We start from the raw sequence: 19,742 nt of genomic DNA, 5'->3' as shown, positions 1-19,742 counted from the left end.
TCATGGTTAATGCATCATTACTAGTACAACGAGCAGCGTATGCCAGCACGGCATTTGAAGTTTTATTTGAAAATTACAACTTTGGTTGTTTTGGGATGTGTCCCAGTGCACGGTGCAGCTCTTGCTTCCTGAATTTAATCCAGCTGCCCTGCTGGTTCGCCCAGAGTTCTTGGTATTTTGCTCTTCCTCTAACTTCAGTTTCAGAAATCAAGCAAGTGGGTGTGAATCTCAGCTTTTTTTTTTTTAATAGTTTTTGGTCACTGTTGATGATGCAATGGGCTTGCAGGGACAAACCTCAGCAAATCAGTAGTCTCAAACCTTCCCCTTTGTGCTCTTCATAAAGGAATAATCTGAAAACCAATGAAAACTAAATGGTATTTGGGCATTGCAGAGTTTTTCTTAGTATAGGTGAACAGATTTTGGTTTTCCTGGATTAGCTGCTGTCCATGGAGGCAGTGAAGGAGAAACCGAGCAGTGGTGAAATATTTTCTTCAGTGTTTAAGACATTCATAGTGATTAAAAGTGCAGCGTAAAGAGGGGAAAAAAGACATCAAGTGCTTCCAGGAGGCCCTTTCAAAGTCGCTGTTGCAAGGCAAGTGTGAGACACGGTTGGGATTTTCTTGCTTTGAACACGGTAATCCTGGCACTGCCCTTCCCCAGCCCTGGCAGCAGGGGAAAAGAGAAGCCAAAGGACTTATTTCTGTTTGTCCCTGTAGTTGTCCTTCAGCTTTTAAGGCACAACTGCTCTTCATGCAGCACCAGCAGTGGTACGTCAGGCAAGGAGAGCATCAGCTCTCAGCCCTTGGCTTTTGCAAGGAGGAAAACGGCGTGTTTGGTGGGAAGCGCCCTGGCACCAAGGGCAGCTGCAGCCTGCTGGGGTGAAGATGAAGCTTTGCCCTTGCCGGCTGCTGAGGCCTTTGGAGGTTGTTGGGGGCCATGTCCTGTGGCCAGGTGCCATCTAGTGAGTCCTGCAGGTATCGCGTTTGGAGACTCAAACTTGCTGTGAGAAAAAGGGCAGGGTTTGGGGTTTGGGGTTTTTTTTTCCCCAGTTAGGAAATCCCTCTGTTTATTTCTTTCAGAAAGGAACAGCAAGAAGGAAGCAGGAGGTTTGTTTTTCTGGTCTGAAACCCTCATCTCTCTCCCCCTGCAGTAAATCCTTCCTGACTCACGTTGTGTACAATGTAGGCGAGGTTATGAGCTGTTTTATTTGGGTATGGGAAGAAAAAGCTCCTACAAGTCCATGGTTTTAGGGCCGTGCCTGGAGGAGGCGCACGCAGAGGCCTCATGGACTCGTGTGGAGGCCGGGGTGGATGATGGGTGGGAGGATGTGAGGGAGCTCCACACACCCAGCCCCAGCTTGTACCTTCTCATCGCTATCCAGAGACACGACGAGGAGGCAGTGATTGACCGGGGAAGAGTGAGCAATGTTGTCAACATTCACTATGAGAAGGAGGAGTTGGAAGGTGAGTCTCTGCTGAGAGCCTGGCAGAGGGGCCACCCGCCCAGCGCCTTCTCCCGTTGCACAAAGTCCCTACAACGTCCCTTGCTCAGTGTCACCTCATGTGCAGCAAAACGTGCCGTGCTTCTGAATAAAGCAGCACAGGTTTTTTTCACATAGTTTACTATTATGGCTTTTTACACAGGGGAAAAAAGCCCCCACGGAGGCCACAGTGTGAGTTTTAGCCACAGGGCTGGATAATTCATGGCTTGTTTTCTCACAGCAGCTGCTCCTGGCTTGGAGAGGTCAGGAGAATAATTTGATGGCTGCAGACGCAGGGCTGTGATTTATCATGGGAGTGATTTTATCTTCTTTTGTTGTATTGTGCCATACAAAGATTTTTAAAATAATTATCTTCTGTTGCTGCTTAATGAGTAAGTCTGAGTGTTGTCCAGCCAAAGTTGGAATTTGGGAAGAAGTTAGATAATTTCAGGGACTTTTAGATGACCCAGAGCCATCACTTGTTGGTGCCCTGTTATTGCCAAGCTCCAGTAAAATAAACCTCAATAAAAGGGCAGGTCTGTGACGTTCAGGGATCCAGTAAAAATAAAATTAAGAGAGGTTGGTTTTTCCTCCTGGGATGGCTGCACTGATTTAACAGTGGTGTCTGCGTCAACCATCCCACAGTAGTGAAAGCGCTGCCAATGCTGCTTTTTCTCAGGCCATCGGACCCTGTACGTGGGTGTGCGGATGCCGCTGGTGAGGCAGAGCCACCGGCATCACCGACCCCACAGCCAGAAGCATCGAAAACGGGAGCGGGAGAAGGACTCTGCCCCGACGGAGCCGGGCTACCACTGTAAGTCCCACCGTGGCCTTCACTAAACAACTCGGGGCTACGTGGGTGCTGGGTCCATGTGGGTAGCTGGCGTGACTTGCTGTTCTTCGAGGGACTTGTTCTTCTTCGAGGGAAAGAAGCATTGTTTGGCAAGACCCCCTTTTTCCACTTTTCTCAGATTTTTTCCTCTTTGAGGCAGTTAAATGCATAATAGAACTAGGCTCACCTTCCTTAGAGGGATCCTGGCTTTAAAAATGGAAATGTGGGGAAGGAAAGCTGCCCATCCCTCTGCAGAGGTGGAATCGATGCTTTTCCTCCTCCGAGGGGCTGAGCAAGCCTGGCCAGAGCCAGGGGAGGGCCCAACCCAATATTTGTGGCTGAACTGGTGCTGATCTGATGCCCACTTTGCACGTGAGCATGATGCGCCGTATTCAAGTGTGGTAACGGGATGGGGCTTTGCCTTCTGCCCCCAGACACCCCGTCCCAGCGGGTGCAGTTCATCCTGGGGACCGAGGAGGACGAGCAGCACGTCCCCCATGACTTGTTCACCGAGCTGGATGAGATCTGCGCGAAAGAGGGAGAAGGTGCTGAGTGGAAGGAAACAGCGAGGTAAGTTGTGCCTCCAGCGCCCGTGTGCTCTGCTTTCTGCTCTGCGGGAGGCGAGGCTTTGCAGCTGCAGGTGCTGCTCTGAGGACCCTTCTGCTCTCAGCGCCCCACAGCTCGATCCTGGGGGCTGCAGGGCTGGGGCTGTTTTCTTGCAATGGGGCTGATGGGGCCCGATGTCCGCAGGTGGCTGAAGTTTGAGGAGGACGTGGAGGATGGCGGCGAGCGCTGGAGCAAGCCCTATGTGGCCACGCTGTCCCTGCACAGCCTCTTTGAGCTGAGGAGCTGCATCCTCAATGGCACGGTGCTGCTGGACATTTGTGCCAACAGCATCGAAGAGATTGCAGGTACCATGGGCACTGCATCCCTCTGGGAACAGCTGAGCTCAGTTTGCTGTGGTGCCCTTCACTCCAGAATCCCAGAATCATCCGGGTTGGAAAAACCCCTGAAGCTCCTCCAGCCCAACCATGACCCTCACCCTGACCCTTCCCAACTCCCCCAGATCCCTCAGCGCTGGCTCAGCCCGACTCTTCAACCCCCCCAGGGATCCCGGGGACTCCCCCCTGCCCTGGGCAGCCCATTCCAACGCCCAACAGCCCCTTCTGCACAGAAATCCTTCCTCAGAGCCAGCCTGACCCTGCCCTGGGCAGCTTGAGGCCATTCCCTCGGGCCTGGCGCTGGGGCCTTGGCTCCAGAGACTCATCCCCCCTCTCTGCCCCCTCCTGGCAGGGAGTTGCAGAGGGCCAGGAGGTCTCCCCTCAGCCTCCTCTTCTCCAGACTGAACCCCCCCAGTTCCCCCAGCCGCTCCCCAGCAGACCTGTGCTCCAGACCCTGCCCCAGCTCCGTTGCCCTTCTCTGGCCACGCTCGAGTCATTCAATGGCCTTTTTGGGGTGAGGGGCCCAGAACTGAACCCCCTCAGCGAGGGGCGGCCTCCCCAGTGCCGAGCCCAGGGCTCAGATCCCTTCCCTGTCCCTGTGGCCACGCCAGGGCTGGTACAAGCCAGGATGCCGTTGCCCTCCTTGGCCCCCTGGGCACACTCTGGCTCATTCTCACCCCCCAGCCCCTCTCTGACTGGCAGCTCTCCAGCCACTCCTCCCCAGGCCTGTAGCCCTGCTGGGGGTTGCTGTGGCCCAAGGGCAGAACATTTGGCCTTAGTGAACCTCCCCCAGTTAATCAAACCCTGCCCTGACAGCACGTCCTTTTCCAGAGGTCCCGTTGTGTTATTAAGTCGCGAGTTGGGTTTGGATGTAGACTGGGTGTGCAACAGTCACACCAGCTTTTTCTTATGACATGAGATCCTTTTGAAAGTAGTTTGTGGGGTTAGAGAAGTGATTAGAGAATTAGTGTGTCAGGGCTCAGCAGTCTGCTCTTAGAAATACAGAGTCTGTGTAAGAGCTGAACCTCCTTAAATAAACTATTTATTACAAGCCATTTCCTCACATTCTTTTTTTTTCCTTCTGCCTTAACAACCAGCATTTAAGAGCTCTAAAGGCAGAGTTTATCTGGCAGGTGACCAAGCAGTGTATTTCTGTGGGGAAGAAGTGTGTTTCTCCCTGGGCTTGGCAAATTGCAGCCAATCAGCCAAGGAAACTCTGGCAAAGTCTGTGCTGTAGATTGCTTATAATTTGGTTAATGTGTACAGTCAGACAGAAAGGTCAGATCGAGCAAGAAAATTGCATTATTTAGAATGGGAAATAATTACCTTACCGGAGTGATGAATAAGCACTTTGATGAGGTTTTTTAGCAAAAGAAAACTCTTGCTTTAGCTGCAAAGGCTGATCTGTATTAAAACATCTTGCTAAGCAAGGCTGAGCCTGCGTCAGGGTATCCTGAGTGGTACAGCCCTCCATGGGGGCTCTGGGGGTCAGGACTTGGGGGGGTTTCTGCTCTGAGGGCTTCATTTCCCTTTGCCGTCCCCAGACATGATCCTGGGCCAGCAAGAACAGTCCACGGAGTTTGACGAGCGCACGCGGGCGAAGGTTCGAGAGGTTCTTTTGAAGAAGCATCACCATCAGAATGAGAAGAAGAGAAACAACCTTCTCCCCATTGTCCGCTCGTTTGCTGATGTGAGCAAGAAGCAGCCAGACCTGCACGTCCTCGACAAGCCGGGTGAGGGTTCCTGCAGGGCTTCGGCCCCATTAGACTATTCCTGGCAAAGAAGCATCCCCGTTGCTCTTTGTTCATCTTTCTGACTGGTTTATTTTTTCTGAGCAGCCCAAACACTCACCCCTCATCCTTCTCCCACCACTGCAGAAGCTAAAAATGGGCTGAACCATGAGGCCGGCGCAATGGATTTGAGCAAGGTGAGACACTCACAGCTTTCTTATGCTTTTGGGGCCAGATTTGCTTTTGCAAACTTGGCTGCAGAGTTCTGTGGGCTTTGCTTTTGGGATAAGTGCCTGAAAATTGCTTGTGGTGCCCAGGCGGAGCTGCACTTCATGAAGAAAATCCCCATCGGGGCTGAAGCGTCCAACGTGCTCGTGGGGGAGCTGGATTTCCTTCAGCAGCCCATCGTGGCATTTGTCCGCCTGACCCCGGCTGTCCTCCTCTCGGGCATGACGGAAGTTCCCATCCCAACAAGGTCTGTATGAGAAGCACAGAATTTTTATTTTAAGAAAACTCCATCAAAACAACATCAGATTGCGTGCATCAGTTTGGTGTCCCAGGGTAATGAGGCCAGCGGGAGCAAACAGGGTTCTCCCCCGCACATCTCCTCACTGTTGTTTCTCCGTTCACTGATGTATCTTTTAAACCCACTGGCCAATTTTAATGAAATTTCACCCCCAAATTGGATTTGTGATCCCTTTTGGTGAATTTCAAGTTCACCACAGAGTCAGTGAGCCTATGAGTCCCCTCTCGAGCCGTGCTCTGGGCTGGGAGCTCCTGGGGATTTCCTTGGGTGCCGTTTGAGCAAGGGCACGTTCTTCTCTCTCATGTTGTTTTTCTTGCCCAGGTTCCTGTTTGTTTTGCTTGGACCAGAAGGAAAAGGCCATCAGTACCATGAGATTGGCAGGTCCATGGCTACGCTCATGACGGATGAGGTGCGATGAGATAAGAGAGATCTCCGGGTCACTTTTGGCTTTCTTCACCTCTCCCTGTCTCTGTATTAGTGAGGAAGAGGATTCACCTGCAGCTCTTCAAATAGCCCACCCCTCGTTCTCACCTCAAAGCAAACACATGCATTTGCATCACCCCACCTCCTGGAGGCTGAAATCCCACCCGGGGTGCATCCTGCACCTCTTCCTTCTCCCCAGGGTTCCCAGCACACTGTCCCCAGTGCTGGTGTCGTGAGGGCCAGGAAACCTTGCCTTGTTCTCGAAGGGAAAGGCTGTGGTGTGCCATGGGGGACAGGGCCTCATGCAGATGAGTGCAGATAGCACGATGCACAGATTTTTCCTTTTGGGGGAATATTTCCTGCCATTTGCAACAGGAAATGTGGGAAAAATCATCTTGTGTTTAGCCAAGAGCGCATTGCATGGCTCAGGCTGTCCGGGATGGGTTGTCCTCTCACCAGGTTGTCTCCTGTCGGCAGGTTTTCCATGACGTGGCCTATAAAGCCAAGAACCGGGCTGACCTCGTGGCTGGCATCGACGAGTTCCTGGATCAGGTCACGGTCTTGCCGCCAGGAGAGTGGGATCCATCGATCCGAATCGAGCCCCCAAAAAACGTCCCTTCGCAGGTGGGTGCTGCGGCGCAGGGAGGCGCGAGGGGGCCGGGCAGGACGGCAGCTCACCTGGGGATGCTGCTCAGGGCCCGAATTCCCAGGGTCTGGTTTGACACAGTCACATTCCCAGGGCAGAAGCAAGGCAAGCCAGGGCTTGCAAATCCATCCCTTTATCCTACTTCCATTTTAACAGCAAAAAAGGAAGATGCCAGGAGCTCCTGATGAAAGTGCTTCTCACAGCAAGCCGGAGAAACACAGCGGTCCGGAGCTGGAGCGGACGGGAAGGTGTGAGCTTTAACAGTTTGGGGGTTTAGTATTAAGAGTTTGGGACTGTTTAGTGTGAGGAGGAGGAGGCTGAGGGGAGCCCTCATCCCTCTCTGCAGCTCCTGACAGGACGTTGTGGAGAGGCTGGGGCTGGGCTCTGCTCCCAGGGGATCAGGGACAGGACAAGAGGGAACGGCTGGAAACTGCCACAGGGGAGGGTCAGGCTGGGCAGGAGGAGAAAATGTTTCAGGGAAGAGTGGTCAGAGAGGGGAACAGGCTGCCCAGGGAGGGGGGAGTCCCCATCCCTGGGGGGGTTTCAGGGCCGTTGGGATGAGGTGGGGGGGGATGTGGGGTAGGGGAGAACTTTGTAGAGTCGGGCTGAGGGTTGGACTCGATGATCCCGAGGGGCTTTTCCAACCTGAGTGATTCTGTGACTCTGTTTTTTTCTGTTTGCCTCTCAGATCTGAGCAGGCACCTTCCCTTCTAGCAGGTTCCTGGGTTAGTTGGCTGAGTGAAGGGGCTCCACATTACCAGCTTGGTCCCCTGGGCTGGGCAGGTGGGAGATCTGGGCAGCTGGGCTCAGCCACAGCATCACTGCACACAGGTTTTCCTGATGTGGGGTGGGAGAAGATGTGTAAGTGCCTCCAGGCAGAGCTCTGCTGCTTCCCAAAGCACGGGGCTGTTGCAGTGAGAGGCTCTCAGGTTGGGTCCTTTTTCTTTTGGTCGGAGGGGTGTGCTTGTGGGCCTGTTTCTACTGGGTATGAAATGGGAGGAGGCAAGTGCTTCTGTGGAGCAGCGCTTGTGAGGGCCCTTCTGCAGCAGAGCAAACTCCATGTGTTCTTCCACAAGAACAGTCTGTTTTTATTGTCCCTTCCTCCAGGCTCTTTGGAGGTTTGATCCGGGATGTGAAGCGGAAAGCCCCGTGGTTCTGGAGCGATTTTCGGGATGGGCTGAGGCTGCAGTGTCTGGCGTCCTTCCTCTTCCTCTACTGTGCCTGCATGTCCCCCGTCATCACCTTCGGGGGGCTGCTGGGGGAGGCGACTGACGGCCACATCGTGAGCACCTCCCTCTGTTGGGTGGCACGGGGGAGGGTTACACTCATGCAAAAGTCCTTGCTTTGGTTTTGTTTTTTTTCCGTCATGATTTATTCCCTGACCTGCCTCTCTTCCCTGGACAGAGTGCCATGGAGTCGTTGCTGGGCGCATCCATGACCGGCGTGGTGTATTCCCTCTTTGCCGGCCAACCCCTCACCATCCTCGGCAGCACCGGACCCGTCCTTGTCTTTGAGAAGATCCTCTACAAATTCTGCAAGTAAGGCTGCCTGCCGCGGCTGGGTGCTGCCAGAGCTGCCACAAGGCAGCAGTGATGGAGAAAAGATGTTTTTTTTCTATTTTTTTTTGGTGGGAGTTGTTAGATTTAAGCTGTGTTCTGTGTCCGAGACGTTGCCCGCCGCTGCTTTAGTATGTGATGGCCCAAGAGCCCTCGGCCTCTGAAGGGCGGATGGGGGGTTTGGGGTTTCTAGGGCTGAAGTGCAGCAGCGGGAGGAGGAGAAGCCACAAGAGTGTGGGTGCCCAAGATGGGCTGCACAAGGATGATGAGACAAAGCAGTCTGGTTTGGGGAGGAGGGAAGACTTGCTTTTCTCTGAGTACAAAAGCACGCACTTTTTAGCCCGGGTTTTGCTGGGAGATGGAAGATATTTTGCTCAAATATCCAAATAGTTTTCTGATTACACTTAGAGCTTTGATGATTTTATTGAAAATGTAGGAGCTTTCCGTGTGAAATGGCTATTTCCACGACAGTCCTTCTGTCGTGGTGACTTTAACACGAGAGGTACCACCCTTACTGCAATTAAGTTTATTATTAAGCCCCAGCTTGCTGGTAGCAGGTGACTGGGCACAGAACCAGCTGGATCCAGTGTTGGGGCATCAGGGTGATGGGGGAGAACACCACCTTCCACACCAGCTCCATGACCTCAATTAGCCTCCATTAGATAATTGCTAAATGATGATAATGAAATAACTGGTCTCTGCTCCTGCAGCCCCCCCCTGGCACCGCAGCCCCGAGGCTGGCTGTGGTAGCACACGGCAACTGCGTTTACCCTCCGCAGCCTTGACGGGCTCCTAAATTGCTCCCAGTTTCGCCCTTCGCGGGAAGGCCGGGCTCGGAGCCCCGTGCTGCCCTTCCCACCCTTGGTGTCATTTTGGTTTCCCAGGGAGTACGCGCTCTCCTATCTCTCTCTGCGGGCGTGCATCGGGCTGTGGACCGCCTTCTTCTGCATAGTGCTGGTGGCCACCGACGCCAGCTCTCTGGTGTGCTACATCACTCGCTTCACCGAAGAAGCCTTTGCCTCTCTCATCTGCCTCATCTTCATCTATGAGGCTCTGGAGAAGCTGAGTCACCTGCGGGAGATCTACCCTGTGCACATGCACAGCAAGCTCGACTTGCTCACCACCTACTAGTGGGTTTTTCCTCCTAAAACACAGCTGCGCCTTGGCAGGAGCTCAGGGCTGCACCTCCACCGCCATCCCCTGACCCCTCTCTTGGCTTCTCTCCTCCCAGCTGTAAGTGTGAGGCACCGACCCATCCCAGCAACGAAACCCTGCGCTTCTGGGAGAGCAACAAGATCAACGTGTCCAGCATCGCCTGGGAAAACCTCACGGTGACTGTAAGTGCCCCGAGCCACTGCTTCCTCATCCCGCGGCCATGGGGTCCAGGGGAATTTGCATGGTGCTAAAGTCAGAGCCCTTCATGTGATGATGGGCTTCAAACTGGGCTAGTGCTGCTCTGAAAAGCCATTGCTTAAATCTCATTTGTGGTTTTAAGCCATTTGGTCCTGGAAAGGAGAGTCTACCTGTTCCAGTCCACCTTGTCCCCATCAGAGTGGGAAATTAATGTCCTCAACCCTGTTGCCAGACAATATTTTTGACAGGGAGCAAGATTAAGTGGCTGCTTTAATTTTTGTGGCAGTTGGAGGACTTAAGTTCAATCTTGAAGGGAGTAACTGGCTTCCTTAATTGGTTCCTAATATCTCCAGAGCTTGCTCCTTTGTTCAGTGCTGTCTGCAAGTATGTGCATAAACATTCATGTCTGAGCAGCCTCTTGGGTTGTTGCTGCTGGAAGCTGAGCCCAGGCATAGGATGGGAGGCTCCTCTGGACATCTTCATTGCCTCTTGGCCAGGTTCTGCGAGGCCTCCACTGGGAAGGGACGATTTATCTCTTCTCCTTTCCCGCCACGGTTGTCTTAGAGCTCCTTCCCCGTTCCCTCTTTCTCTCTCCCCAAGTTTCCAGCGTTTCCTTCCCCTCTGGTGTCCTCTTCAGCCACGGCTGCCTGCCGTTCTGGGGGAGGATGTGCCCTGGCTCTGTGTTATGGGGGCCCATCACATCCCATCTCTCCGCTCTCCTCTCTGCAGTTCCCTGTGTCACTCGTTCAGCTGCTGCTGCTCTTTCACTATAAATCTCCAGCAGCAGCAGCAGTCACAGGGTCATGGACCTTGGACCACGATCCTCCAATCCCGCTCGTTACCCGAGGTTTCCTTGCCGCACGTGCACTGCCTTTGCGTCCTGACGCTCTGTTTCTCCAGGAATGTCGGTATTTGCACGGAGAGTTTCAAGGACCTGCCTGTGGACACAATGGCCCTTACGCGCCCAATGTCCTCTTCTGGTGCTGCATCCTCTTCTTCTCCACCTTTGTGCTCTCGAGCTTCTTGAAGAAGTTTAAAACCAGCCGTTACTTCCCAACCAGGGTAAGCAGAAGATGGTGGCCCGCAGCAGTCCCCACACTCATTGTGATTTTTTGCTCAGGCAGTGGGAGATCAGATCTTCCAAAGTGTTGGGGTTTTTCCCACCTTCTGTGCATCATGTGCTCAAGGGGCAAGTTGGTTCAAATGAGGAACAAATGGTGCCTCGGTGCCTTATTCCCATTTTAGCAGTGAGGGTGGCTGTAGTGGCAGCCTGTTCCCTTATTTCTTTATTTTTTCAGAGGTCTGAGTTCAAACAGCCCTTTTCCACCCAATTAAGCACCAGATCTCCCAGGGACAAACACAGCAGCAGCACCTACCCAAGGGATGTGGCTGCATGCCTGCAGAGGGGGGTGGGTGGGTGTTAACCAGCCCTCACGTTGTTGATGTCCCCAACTCTTCCACCTCGCGTTGGGGCCCCGTTTGCGATGCCCCTCTCAGTCTGGTTTCTCGCCCCAGGTACGATCCACAGTAAGTGACTTTGCTGTTTTCCTCACCATCGTCATCATGGTGCTCATGGACTTCATGGTTGGGATCCCGTCCCCGAAGCTCCACGTCCCCCATATGTTCAAGGTAACGGGGGGGGTTTGGCACGGAGCTGGTTTCAGCTCTTGGGGATGCCCCAAGGGGATGTCGGGGCAGGACAGGGCTGAGTCTGGAGGAGGTGCTGGTGGTGTGACCATCTCTTCTTCCACCTCCGAACGCATCGTTTCCTTCTGGAAATGAGAAGGCAGCCCCCGACTAGATACCTGCAGAAGTATCCGTAGGTGCTTGCACAGAGGACACTGGCACTGCTGAACCCCCGGGAGAGGGTGACGTGAAGCCAGGGCTGGGAGATGCTCTGACACAGGCAGGGAGGGAAAATCAAAGCCAGCGAAGGGGCTGGGCTGGGAGACGATGCTGGGATGTGATGCTTTGTTGCAGCCTACCAGAGACGACCGCGGGTGGTTCATCAGCCCCATAGGACCAAACCCTTGGTGGACGGTGTTGGCTGCGCTCATCCCAGCTCTGCTCTGCACCATCTTGATCTTCATGGACCAGCAGATCACTGCTGTTATTGTGAACAGGAAGGAGCACAGACTGAAGGTACGGGACTGCAAGAGATGACCCCACCCCCAGCCCACTCCGGGCTGCAGGGACGGGGAGAAGCTCCTATTCCAAATGCTTTGTGAAGGCCTTGCTTTGGAACAACGTCAGGCTGCGGGGCAGGATGCTCTCTTGAATTCCTGGTGACCCAGGGAGCAAATGGCAGGGGAGTTCAGATGAGCGATCTTTTGGAGCCCCAGAGTAACCTTAGAGCAATATAGAAGCGTGGTTTTAAGTCAGCAGCGGCTGGGGGAAGGAATTGTTTTGATGCGCTGCCAGGGGTAGCTCAGAGTCACATCTTACTTGCAAGTGATGGAAATTTCTTTATGAATGAACAAAACAGTCTCTCCAAATGCACTTTGGACTCCTGCCAGATTTGGCTGCAAGGTGCTTGTGCAGAGGCTGGCTACATCCTTAGTCGTTTCCAGTTCTTGTTTTAAATTTTCAAGAAGTTGGCTTGTGCTCAAGTAGGGTTTGAGCCTGGCTTGTGACGTTGTCCTTGCTCTTGTGCCGCGGGATGCTGGATCTCTTGTTTTGCTCCCCGCAGAAAGGATGCGGGTACCACCTGGACCTTTTCATCGTGGCCGTGATGCTCGGGGTCTGCTCCGTGATGGGGCTGCCCTGGTTTGTGGCTGCGACCGTCCTGTCCATCACCCACGTGAACAGCCTCAAAGTAGAGTCCGAGTGCTCAGCTCCAGGAGAACAACCCAAGTTTCTGGGGATCCGAGAGCAGAGGGTCACGGGCTTGATGATCTTTGTGCTCATGGGCTGCTCCGTCTTCTTCACTTCTCTGCTAAAGGTGAGAGGAAACCGCAAAACACCCAACGACCGCGAGCTTTTTGGGGGTTATGCACAAGGAGTCCCCTCTCTGCAGGGCTGAGCGGTTGTGGAGCGGAGGAGGAAGGGATCCCACACCTTGGGGCTTGGCCCGCGGTGGGAACCAGCCTCGGTCAGGCTTTCCAGCCCTTCAGAGCCCCGTTTGCTGAGCTCGAGGCAAGCGAGCAACGCAGCGGCTTTAACTTTCAGGCCCAGCCGTGTTTGTGGGTTGCCGCTGAGTGTATTCAGAGCAGGACATCTGCTCTCTTTCGAACAGGCAGCACTTCACCGGTTGCAGTTTGCTGCCCCCAGTGCCCCAGAGCTGCCGTTCCCAGTAGCTGAACACATCGTCCCCACGGGCTTCCTCGCACAAAGGGATCTCCTCTCCAGGCTGAAAGCAGGCACGTTGCTTTTGCACGTTGCCCCAAGACTATGTAGAAACAGAACATGGCATAGGTTAGCATGGGTGAAATCCCCTCTTTTCCTCCAAACTTGCCAGAAAAGAGGATTATTCTGATGGAAGGGAACACCAAGGTTCAGCCTAAAGCAGAGCATGAGCTCACTCGCACGCACAGAGTCTCTGAGGGGGAGAACCCGACACACCTGTAACCCTGTGGCAAGTGGAAAGCTTTAGGCAATTTTAGGCAGTGCCAGTAGAAGAGAGGGGTAATACTGAAAATGCCATTTAACCCCCCAAATGATTGTGTTCTCTGGTTTCAGTTTATACCAATGCCGGTGCTTTACGGCGTCTTTCTCTACATGGGCGTGTCGTCGCTCAGAGGCATTCAGGTACAGACTCTTGTGCAGCATGTCAGCTCCCTGGTGTTCCACCTCGTGAAAATGGGGGAATTCAGGGCGAAGGGAAGGCAGTTTCTCCCACTGGTGGAAATCCTTGCTGGGGGGGCGGGATTCCGTGGGCCACGAAAGGCTGTTAATAGACCAGCGTGGAATAACGGCAGTTTGGTGGGCAGCCCTCATGGGCAGCGGGTTTATAGCTGGAGTGGGGGGAAAGTGGGGGCTGCTCCCAGGAGGAACACAGTGGGATCCAGGATTTCTCATTGCATGCGAGGTCCTGAAAACTCCCCCCACGTCTCAACGGGGCCAGAAACTTCCCGCAGTCCCAAGGTGGCCACTTCTCACTTTTATTTTGCAGTTCTTTGACCGCCTGAAGCTGTTTTGGATGCCGGCGAAACACCAGCCGGATTTCATCTACCTGCGGCACGTCCCCTTGCGAAAGGTGCATCTCTTCACCGTGATCCAGCTCATGTGCCTCGTCCTGCTCTGGGCCATCAAGGTGTCCCGTGCCGCCATCATCTTCCCCATGATGGTAAGAGCCGGTGCCGCTGGGCAGCGGGATGTTTGCGGCGCTGGAGGGAGATGGAGCCTCAGCTCTGGCCTCACCGCATCTTCCCTCGTATTTGTGAAGGTCTTGGCTCTCGTTTTTGTCCGGAAAGTGATGGATTTCTGCTTCTCGAAGCGGGAGCTCAGCTTTCTGGATGACCTTATGCCAGAAAGCAAGAAGAAGAAGTTGGATGATGCCAAAAATGAAGCCAAAGAAGAAGAGGTAAGGCTTGCTGGGTGCTCGGGGCTGGACATCACCCTTCGGCTGTGAGATCGCCTGTTTCTATCACAGCTTGTCTTGAAATGTTGGGGGAAGGTCAGGACTCAGGAGAAATCCCAATAGCCTGGATCTCACACTGCAACCCTTTTTCCTGTACTAGGATAGAGCTTAACCCTTGAGCAGAGGTATGATCTTTAAAATGAGTCATTTAGAACAATGATGATGGCTGAAAACAATTCTTAGGGAAAGCTTTGCCCACAGTGGATTGTTTAACCCCCTCCCTGCAGTGTTTGGAGGTCTTTACCCTGCTGCACTCACAGCAAAGCTGCCAAGGGTCAGAAGGAGAGGGCAGCAGGCAATGTTTTTGCTGGGTGTTTAGATTACCTCCACTCGGATCAATGAGAGAGAATTTGATTTGTCCCTTTCCCATCAGGAGTCCCAGAAGATGATGGAAGCTGCTGCTGCGAATTCAGTTCAGCTGAAACTGGGGAAGACCAGCAACTCGGATGCCGCAAAGCAGAGCAGTGACAGGTGAAGCCCCACCCAGTGCCAGGACCCACGGCAAAATTAGTTTGAGGGGGTTTGGCAGAGATTTCTCCCCTTGGACCTTTATGGAGCACCCCATAGAAAGCAGCAGTCAGCTTGGTGGGAAATGCCAGTTTAGGGGCAGGGCTGCAGGAGGTGATCAAAGGGCTCTGTCACAAGCAGAGTGGCTGCCCAAGTCACATTTGACACCCAAACTCGCCTCATCAGTGACCTGATGATGGGTGGAGATCCTCACGCTTAACAGTGAGGAGTTGCAGGCACGGTCCGTACCAGCGGTGGCTTAGGAGCCCGCTGCAGGGCCAAACACCAGCAAAAGCTGTTGCTCTACAGTGCTCAGGTTTGCCTCCTAAAACTCCTCAGCCAGCACAACCTCCCGTGCTTACACTCAGCTTTGGTTCTCCACCCCCCTGTGTCTTGTGCTGCTGTGCTTGGTGACATCAGTTCCTGTCCTCATGGGTTACTCTGTGAAATATTTCTTGCAGGACTGATCCTTCTGAAATTAATATCTCGGATGAAATGTCGAAAACAACCGTATGGAAGGCTCTCACTATGAACACAGAAACACTCTGAATGTGGGGAGGAAAGAGGTGAAGGATTGCATGTGAACGTGACCGTGCTCCTCCGCGAGTGACGGCGCATGCCTGCGGTTTTCCCGTGCTTTGGCCGCGCAAACGGCCCGTCCCTGGGAACAGGCAGCGAGGACCGTGGCACGCGGAGCAGCTCCTCTCCCATGCCCGGGGCTGAATCAGCAGCAGCTGGCAGGTCTTCCACTGATGGTGCTTTCCCTCTGTTTCTCTTTTTTCCCCCCACTTTTCATGTTTAGGCATCTTGACTCTGGAGGATAGGAGTGAGAATGTGACTCAGGGATGTGCCAACACAGACACCGGGAGAAACGACTTTTTTTCAGTTGGAGGATTCCCATTAAAGCCATGCAGATGTTCTCAGTTATCCTTGGTGTGCTTCAGGCATTCAGTATCTCTAGACCAGCAAACTGAGGTGCACATCACAGTCAGTGGGAGTTCGGTGTTGTGAAGCCTCCGTGTGTACGTGCGCGTGTTGTTGCAGTTTCGTAGTGGTAGAGGGACTGCTACCGCTTCATCATCCAGTGCTATTTTTTTAATATCTAATTCCTCCTCTCCTTTCTCTCTTTATTTTTTTTCCAAATACAAACTCTGAATGTACAAAATCATTTTCTGTTATATTTGACGTATTTTCCACTTTCTTCTTCTTCATCAAAACCAGGTTTTTGGTCTGGTTTGTGGTCCTGGTTTAATTTACTCTTCTGTCTCTTACTGGTATGAGATGGACACCCCTCGTGGTGGGGCAATGTAGAGCAGTTGGGCTCAGGCAAAGGAAAAGTATTTGCTCCCTGCGCTCCAGTTTTACCTTTTTTATTTTTTTTTTTTTCCTTTGGCTCTGCAATCAGCCTGGAAGCTGCAAGCTGCAGAAATGCCACCTTCTTGTCCCCTGGTTGTAAACTGAATGTTAAGGGAGCACTTAAAATCAAATACTTTGAATACACTGTATGGTCATGGGGGAGGCCTGGTGAGACCTGGGGCTCTGTGCCCCTGGGCTGCCCCCTCTGTTGTTCCTCCACTTTCCTTCCTTTTACCTCCCCAGGACTCTGCGTAGTTTTTTCTTCACCCCTGTCCTTGTATAAAGTCTCTTCTCTCGCAGGGTGGGACGGTCGGGAGTTAAAGGAGGAAGATGCCTTTTCCTTCTCTCTTCCTCTGCCGCTTTGCAGGAAGAAGCTGTTAAGCAGAGATGGTTCTTGCTCTCTCTTCACATTCTGGGGGGGTCGTTGGGCTGTGGTGTCACCCCAGGCACATGCTGTTGAGTCGGGCGGCCATGGAGCCTGGGAGGACAGCCCAGGAGAAAAGGCCCCCGTGCAGCCCCCCCACCTCGCTGGGGGCTCAGCACGGGCTCCAGGCTCCTGGCGTCTGCAACTGGTGCCCAGTGCCCAGCTGGGACTGGTGCATGAACCCTCCTGCCATCAGCTTCTCCCAGCGCTGTGGGAGCCCTTTCGGGCATCAAACCAACCCCACGTGGCAACGGCAAGTTGTTGCTTCTTGCAAACAGGTGGGGAAAAGAAAATGTAAGCTTGCTGTGTAAGGATGAAAGCAGCACAGCAGTGAGTGGGGCCAAAATCAAACGGCTTTTACAGGATGGGGTTTGCAAACTGTAGTTGGACTGTTGCCAGCGTGCCAGGGACTGTCAGACGGGGAGGAAACTGGTTTGGCTCTTCAAAAATGAGGGGAGGCAAAAACAAAAGGCTTGGAGGAAAGGAAAGGTGCCAAGCCTGGGTTTTCTTGGTGCTGTTCCTCTGTGATGCCCCCGTATGTCCCATCCATGCTGCCTTCCCGAGCCTGGCCCTGAGCATGGGCCTGCGCTTGCTGCTCCAACGCGCCATCTCCTCCTCCCCAGAGAGAAAATGTCCAGTGGAGGAGAGCCCCAATCTCCCCATTGAAAATAAACTTTAATTCCTGTGGAGGTATAAGCATTAAGCCAGTGAACCGCAATGGGTGTGGAGCGGGGTGGCTGTGGTACCAGTCCTATTGCTGCCCTGCCCCTAAAATGCAATTATTTGCCTTCTAATACAGGGCAAGTTTTTTTATTTTCCTTTTTATTTTCCTCTGTGTGAGAGGAGAGAGCTGGGCTGGACTCCACGCCCTCCTGGCAGGGCCCAGGGCTGGGATTGTTTTCAGCACGTGCCTGGCATCTCTGCAGTTTAGAAAGAAAGAAGGAAACCCACCCTGGAAGGAAAATGGGGCCGGGTTAAATGAATGAAGCGCGGACTGGGTCCCACTGCACGGGGCTCTGCATCTCCTCTGGCCTCGGGGAGCTGCAGAACATTGGCAGCTGCCTTGTCAGCAAGCCAGGCTGCCCCAGCGTGCCCTGGCACGGCTGTCTTCTCCCTTGGAAGCTTTGTTTTGGCTATTTACAGGGCCAGCATTTCTGTTTATTTAAAAAATTAAAGGCAAGCTGAGGTCATGCTCAGTACTGTGCCTGCAGGCCATCTAAAAGGTGTTTGTAACCCCTGGGGCTGGTGGGGAGACCCAGCGCTACGGCTGCCCCCTTCACCCACCAGGACCCCCCGGCTGCCTCCTTATTTGGGGAGGATTTAGGATTTCCCTGTGCAGAGGAAAATTCTGTTGGGGGAAACCTCCTGGCAAAGCTGCACCTGGCGCTGCTTTAGGGCTCAAACCCAAACTGTCCTTGCAGTGACCTGCGATGCTTTAGTGAGCAGCAACCCCCCTTCCCAGCCACCCGGGATGGGGGCTGCGTGTTTTCCTCATTTTTGGTGCCTTAAAAGAGCTCCCCCAGTCTCCCGTGGGCCCCTTCCAAAAGTTTCCTAAAAGGAAGTGCATAGGAATCCCGAAGGGGTGTAAAAATAAATAAGGTGCTGGCCCATTTATTTTTTAATTATTATTTTATTTTCTCCCAGTGCGCTACATTTAGAAATACAGGAATTATTTTTGTTTTGGAGATGCTGAAATAAATATATTTTATTGTAAGAGATGATCTAGTTTGGAAATGCTCCATGTTGTAAATAAAACTGAGGGGAAAACAAAATCCATTAAGCAAACCTGTGTTATTTATCACTTTGAATCTTTGTGTGTGGTTTGTTTTGTTTTTTTTTTTAATTGATTTATTTTGGGTTCATTCTGTGGAAGTTGAGTAACATAAATCGGTGTCGTCATCTCGTGGGTCCCGACCGTGAAGTATTGCTGTTGACTGACGGGTTCCACCCGCCAGAGCCGTGACTCGGATTTTTCTCTTGTCGCCCATTGACCATAATGGGAAAATAAACCAATAAAGGTCTTGTTTGTCTCGCTGTGCCGCTCCGGTGTCTTTTGAAGGGTGGGGAGGACTTGGAGGCATCTTTGGAGGTTTGCAGGGGGATTAGGAGGTGCTGCTCTGGGGCTTGTTCATCTCCCTGGGGTTTGGGTCAGGAACTGTAGAACTGCCGCCTGCTCGGGAGAGGAGGTTTGGGTTAGAAAATGTGGTTTCATGCAGACGGCAGCATCCCGCACCCTCCCGGCCGCAGGTGCTCAGGGCAGGGGCTGTGTCGCGGGTGAAAGGCCGAAAGCAGCGGCCAGGCCGGCGCTGCCTGTCACAGGGACCCTCCGGCGGCGGGAGGGAAGGGCCGGGGGCTGACGCGGGGCCGTGACCGGGCTCCTCTGACGGCAACGGCGCATCCCGACGGTTTTCCCGCCTGGGCCGGCAAGGCCGAGCAACCGGCAGCCCCGCGGGGAGGGAGGGCCCTTGTGACAACCGCGCCTTGCAGGCGGGTCCTGCGGAGCCGCCCCCACCGCCCGGGTCCCCGCACCGCCGCCATGACAGCGGGGTCCCTGCGCGGCCCCGCCTGGCGGGAGGCGCCGTGCGCATGCGCGCGCAGAGCCGGGGACTACAACTCCCGGCGTGCCCCGCGCGGGCGGCCGGTGAAGCCGCGCGCTGATTGGCTGCGGCGGATATTTGAAAAGGGCACGGCGGGAACCGCCCCCAGAACATGGCGGCGGAGTGGCGTGAGGGTGAGGGGGGGGCTGTGAACCCCGGGGGGGTCGGGGAGTGGGATCGGGGGGGCTGCGAGCCCCGGGGGGGTCGGGGAGTGGGATCGGGGGGGGCTGTGAACCCCGGGGGGATCGGGGAGTGGGATCGGGGGGGGCTGTGAGCCCCGAGGGGGTCGGGGAGTGGGTTGGGGGAGCTGTGGTCCCTCTCGGGGTTGGGGGGTGGGTCTGTGGCTGCTGGGGGGAGTGGACAGGTCAGGCTGAGAGTTCCCGGGCGGGGGGGGGGGGGGCTGTGACCATTGAGGGGGGGCCTGGCGAGTGGGTCTGGGAGTTTTGTGCAAGCAGTCGAGGGGCTGCGAGCTGTGGGGGTGGGTCTCCCACCTTTCCCTCCCCACCCCAGTCCCCAGCCTGGTGTCACACCCGGAGCTCCTCCGAGGAGCTGATTTTGCTGCCGCGATGCAGAGCTGGGAGGGCACGGAGGAGCTGCTGGCTGAGCTGGGGGTGAGCTGGGACCTGGGGGGGGGCTCTGCTGGGTGGGGGGAGATCCCTCCCCCAGGGCACCCTGACACCCTCCCCTCCCCAGGAACGCCTGGAAGATGCCTCCGACAGCAGCCAGGCCTCCCGCCTGCGGAAGAGCCAGGTCTGTGACCGAGTCCTGCGGGTCTGCGTGGAGCGGATGGCC

The 19,742-nt window shown here is 54.2% G+C and overlaps 1 protein-coding gene across 2 annotated transcripts; it reads left to right on the top strand.

Moving 5' to 3' along the window:
* The first annotated feature begins 1,167 nt into the window (after window positions 1-1,167).
* On the top strand, window positions 1,168-18,866 carry SLC4A8 (solute carrier family 4 member 8). Of its 2 annotated transcripts, XM_074929765.1 has the most exons (24): window positions 1,168-1,463; window positions 2,160-2,294; window positions 2,747-2,882; window positions 3,063-3,223; window positions 4,798-4,986; window positions 5,092-5,180; window positions 5,301-5,458; window positions 5,831-5,918; window positions 6,410-6,556; window positions 6,735-6,826; window positions 7,686-7,860; window positions 7,983-8,116; window positions 9,019-9,264; window positions 9,366-9,471; window positions 10,388-10,549; window positions 11,003-11,116; window positions 11,468-11,629; window positions 12,177-12,428; window positions 13,166-13,234; window positions 13,599-13,772; window positions 13,872-14,009; window positions 14,440-14,537; window positions 15,035-15,139; window positions 15,376-18,866. In XM_074929765.1, the coding sequence occupies exons 1-23, from the start codon at window positions 1,214-1,216 to the stop codon at window positions 15,120-15,122; spliced, it is 3,363 nt and encodes a 1,120-aa protein (XP_074785866.1). In that variant the 5' UTR covers window positions 1,168-1,213; the 3' UTR covers window positions 15,123-15,139; window positions 15,376-18,866. The 2 variants fall into 2 exon arrangements, with proteins under 2 accessions (XP_074785866.1, XP_074785867.1); XM_074929766.1 differs by lacking the exon at window positions 9,019-9,264.
* Window positions 18,867-19,742: the final 876 nt, after the last annotated feature.

The sequence above is a fragment of the Athene noctua genome, chromosome 30 (genome assembly GCF_965140245.1).
Source record: "Athene noctua chromosome 30, bAthNoc1.hap1.1, whole genome shotgun sequence".
In the NCBI taxonomy this organism is placed as follows: domain Eukaryota; kingdom Metazoa; phylum Chordata; class Aves; order Strigiformes; family Strigidae; genus Athene; species Athene noctua.
Note: the sequence above shows the minus strand (reverse complement) of the source record. Positions and strands in the feature narration are given on the sequence as shown.

Bases quoted from the DNA above. Each gene is read 5' to 3' on its own strand.
- SLC4A8 (XM_074929765.1), top strand. From the start codon at position 1,214: ATGGGAAGAAAAAGCTCCTACAAGTCCATGGTTTTAGGGCCGTGCCTG. The intron at 6,827-7,685 runs GTGTGAGCTTTA...CCCTTCCTCCAG, and splicing joins GAGCTGGAGCGGACGGGAAG to GCTCTTTGGAGGTTTGATCC. The intron at 8,117-9,018 runs GTAAGGCTGCCT...TTGGTTTCCCAG, and splicing joins ATCCTCTACAAATTCTGCAA to GGAGTACGCGCTCTCCTATC.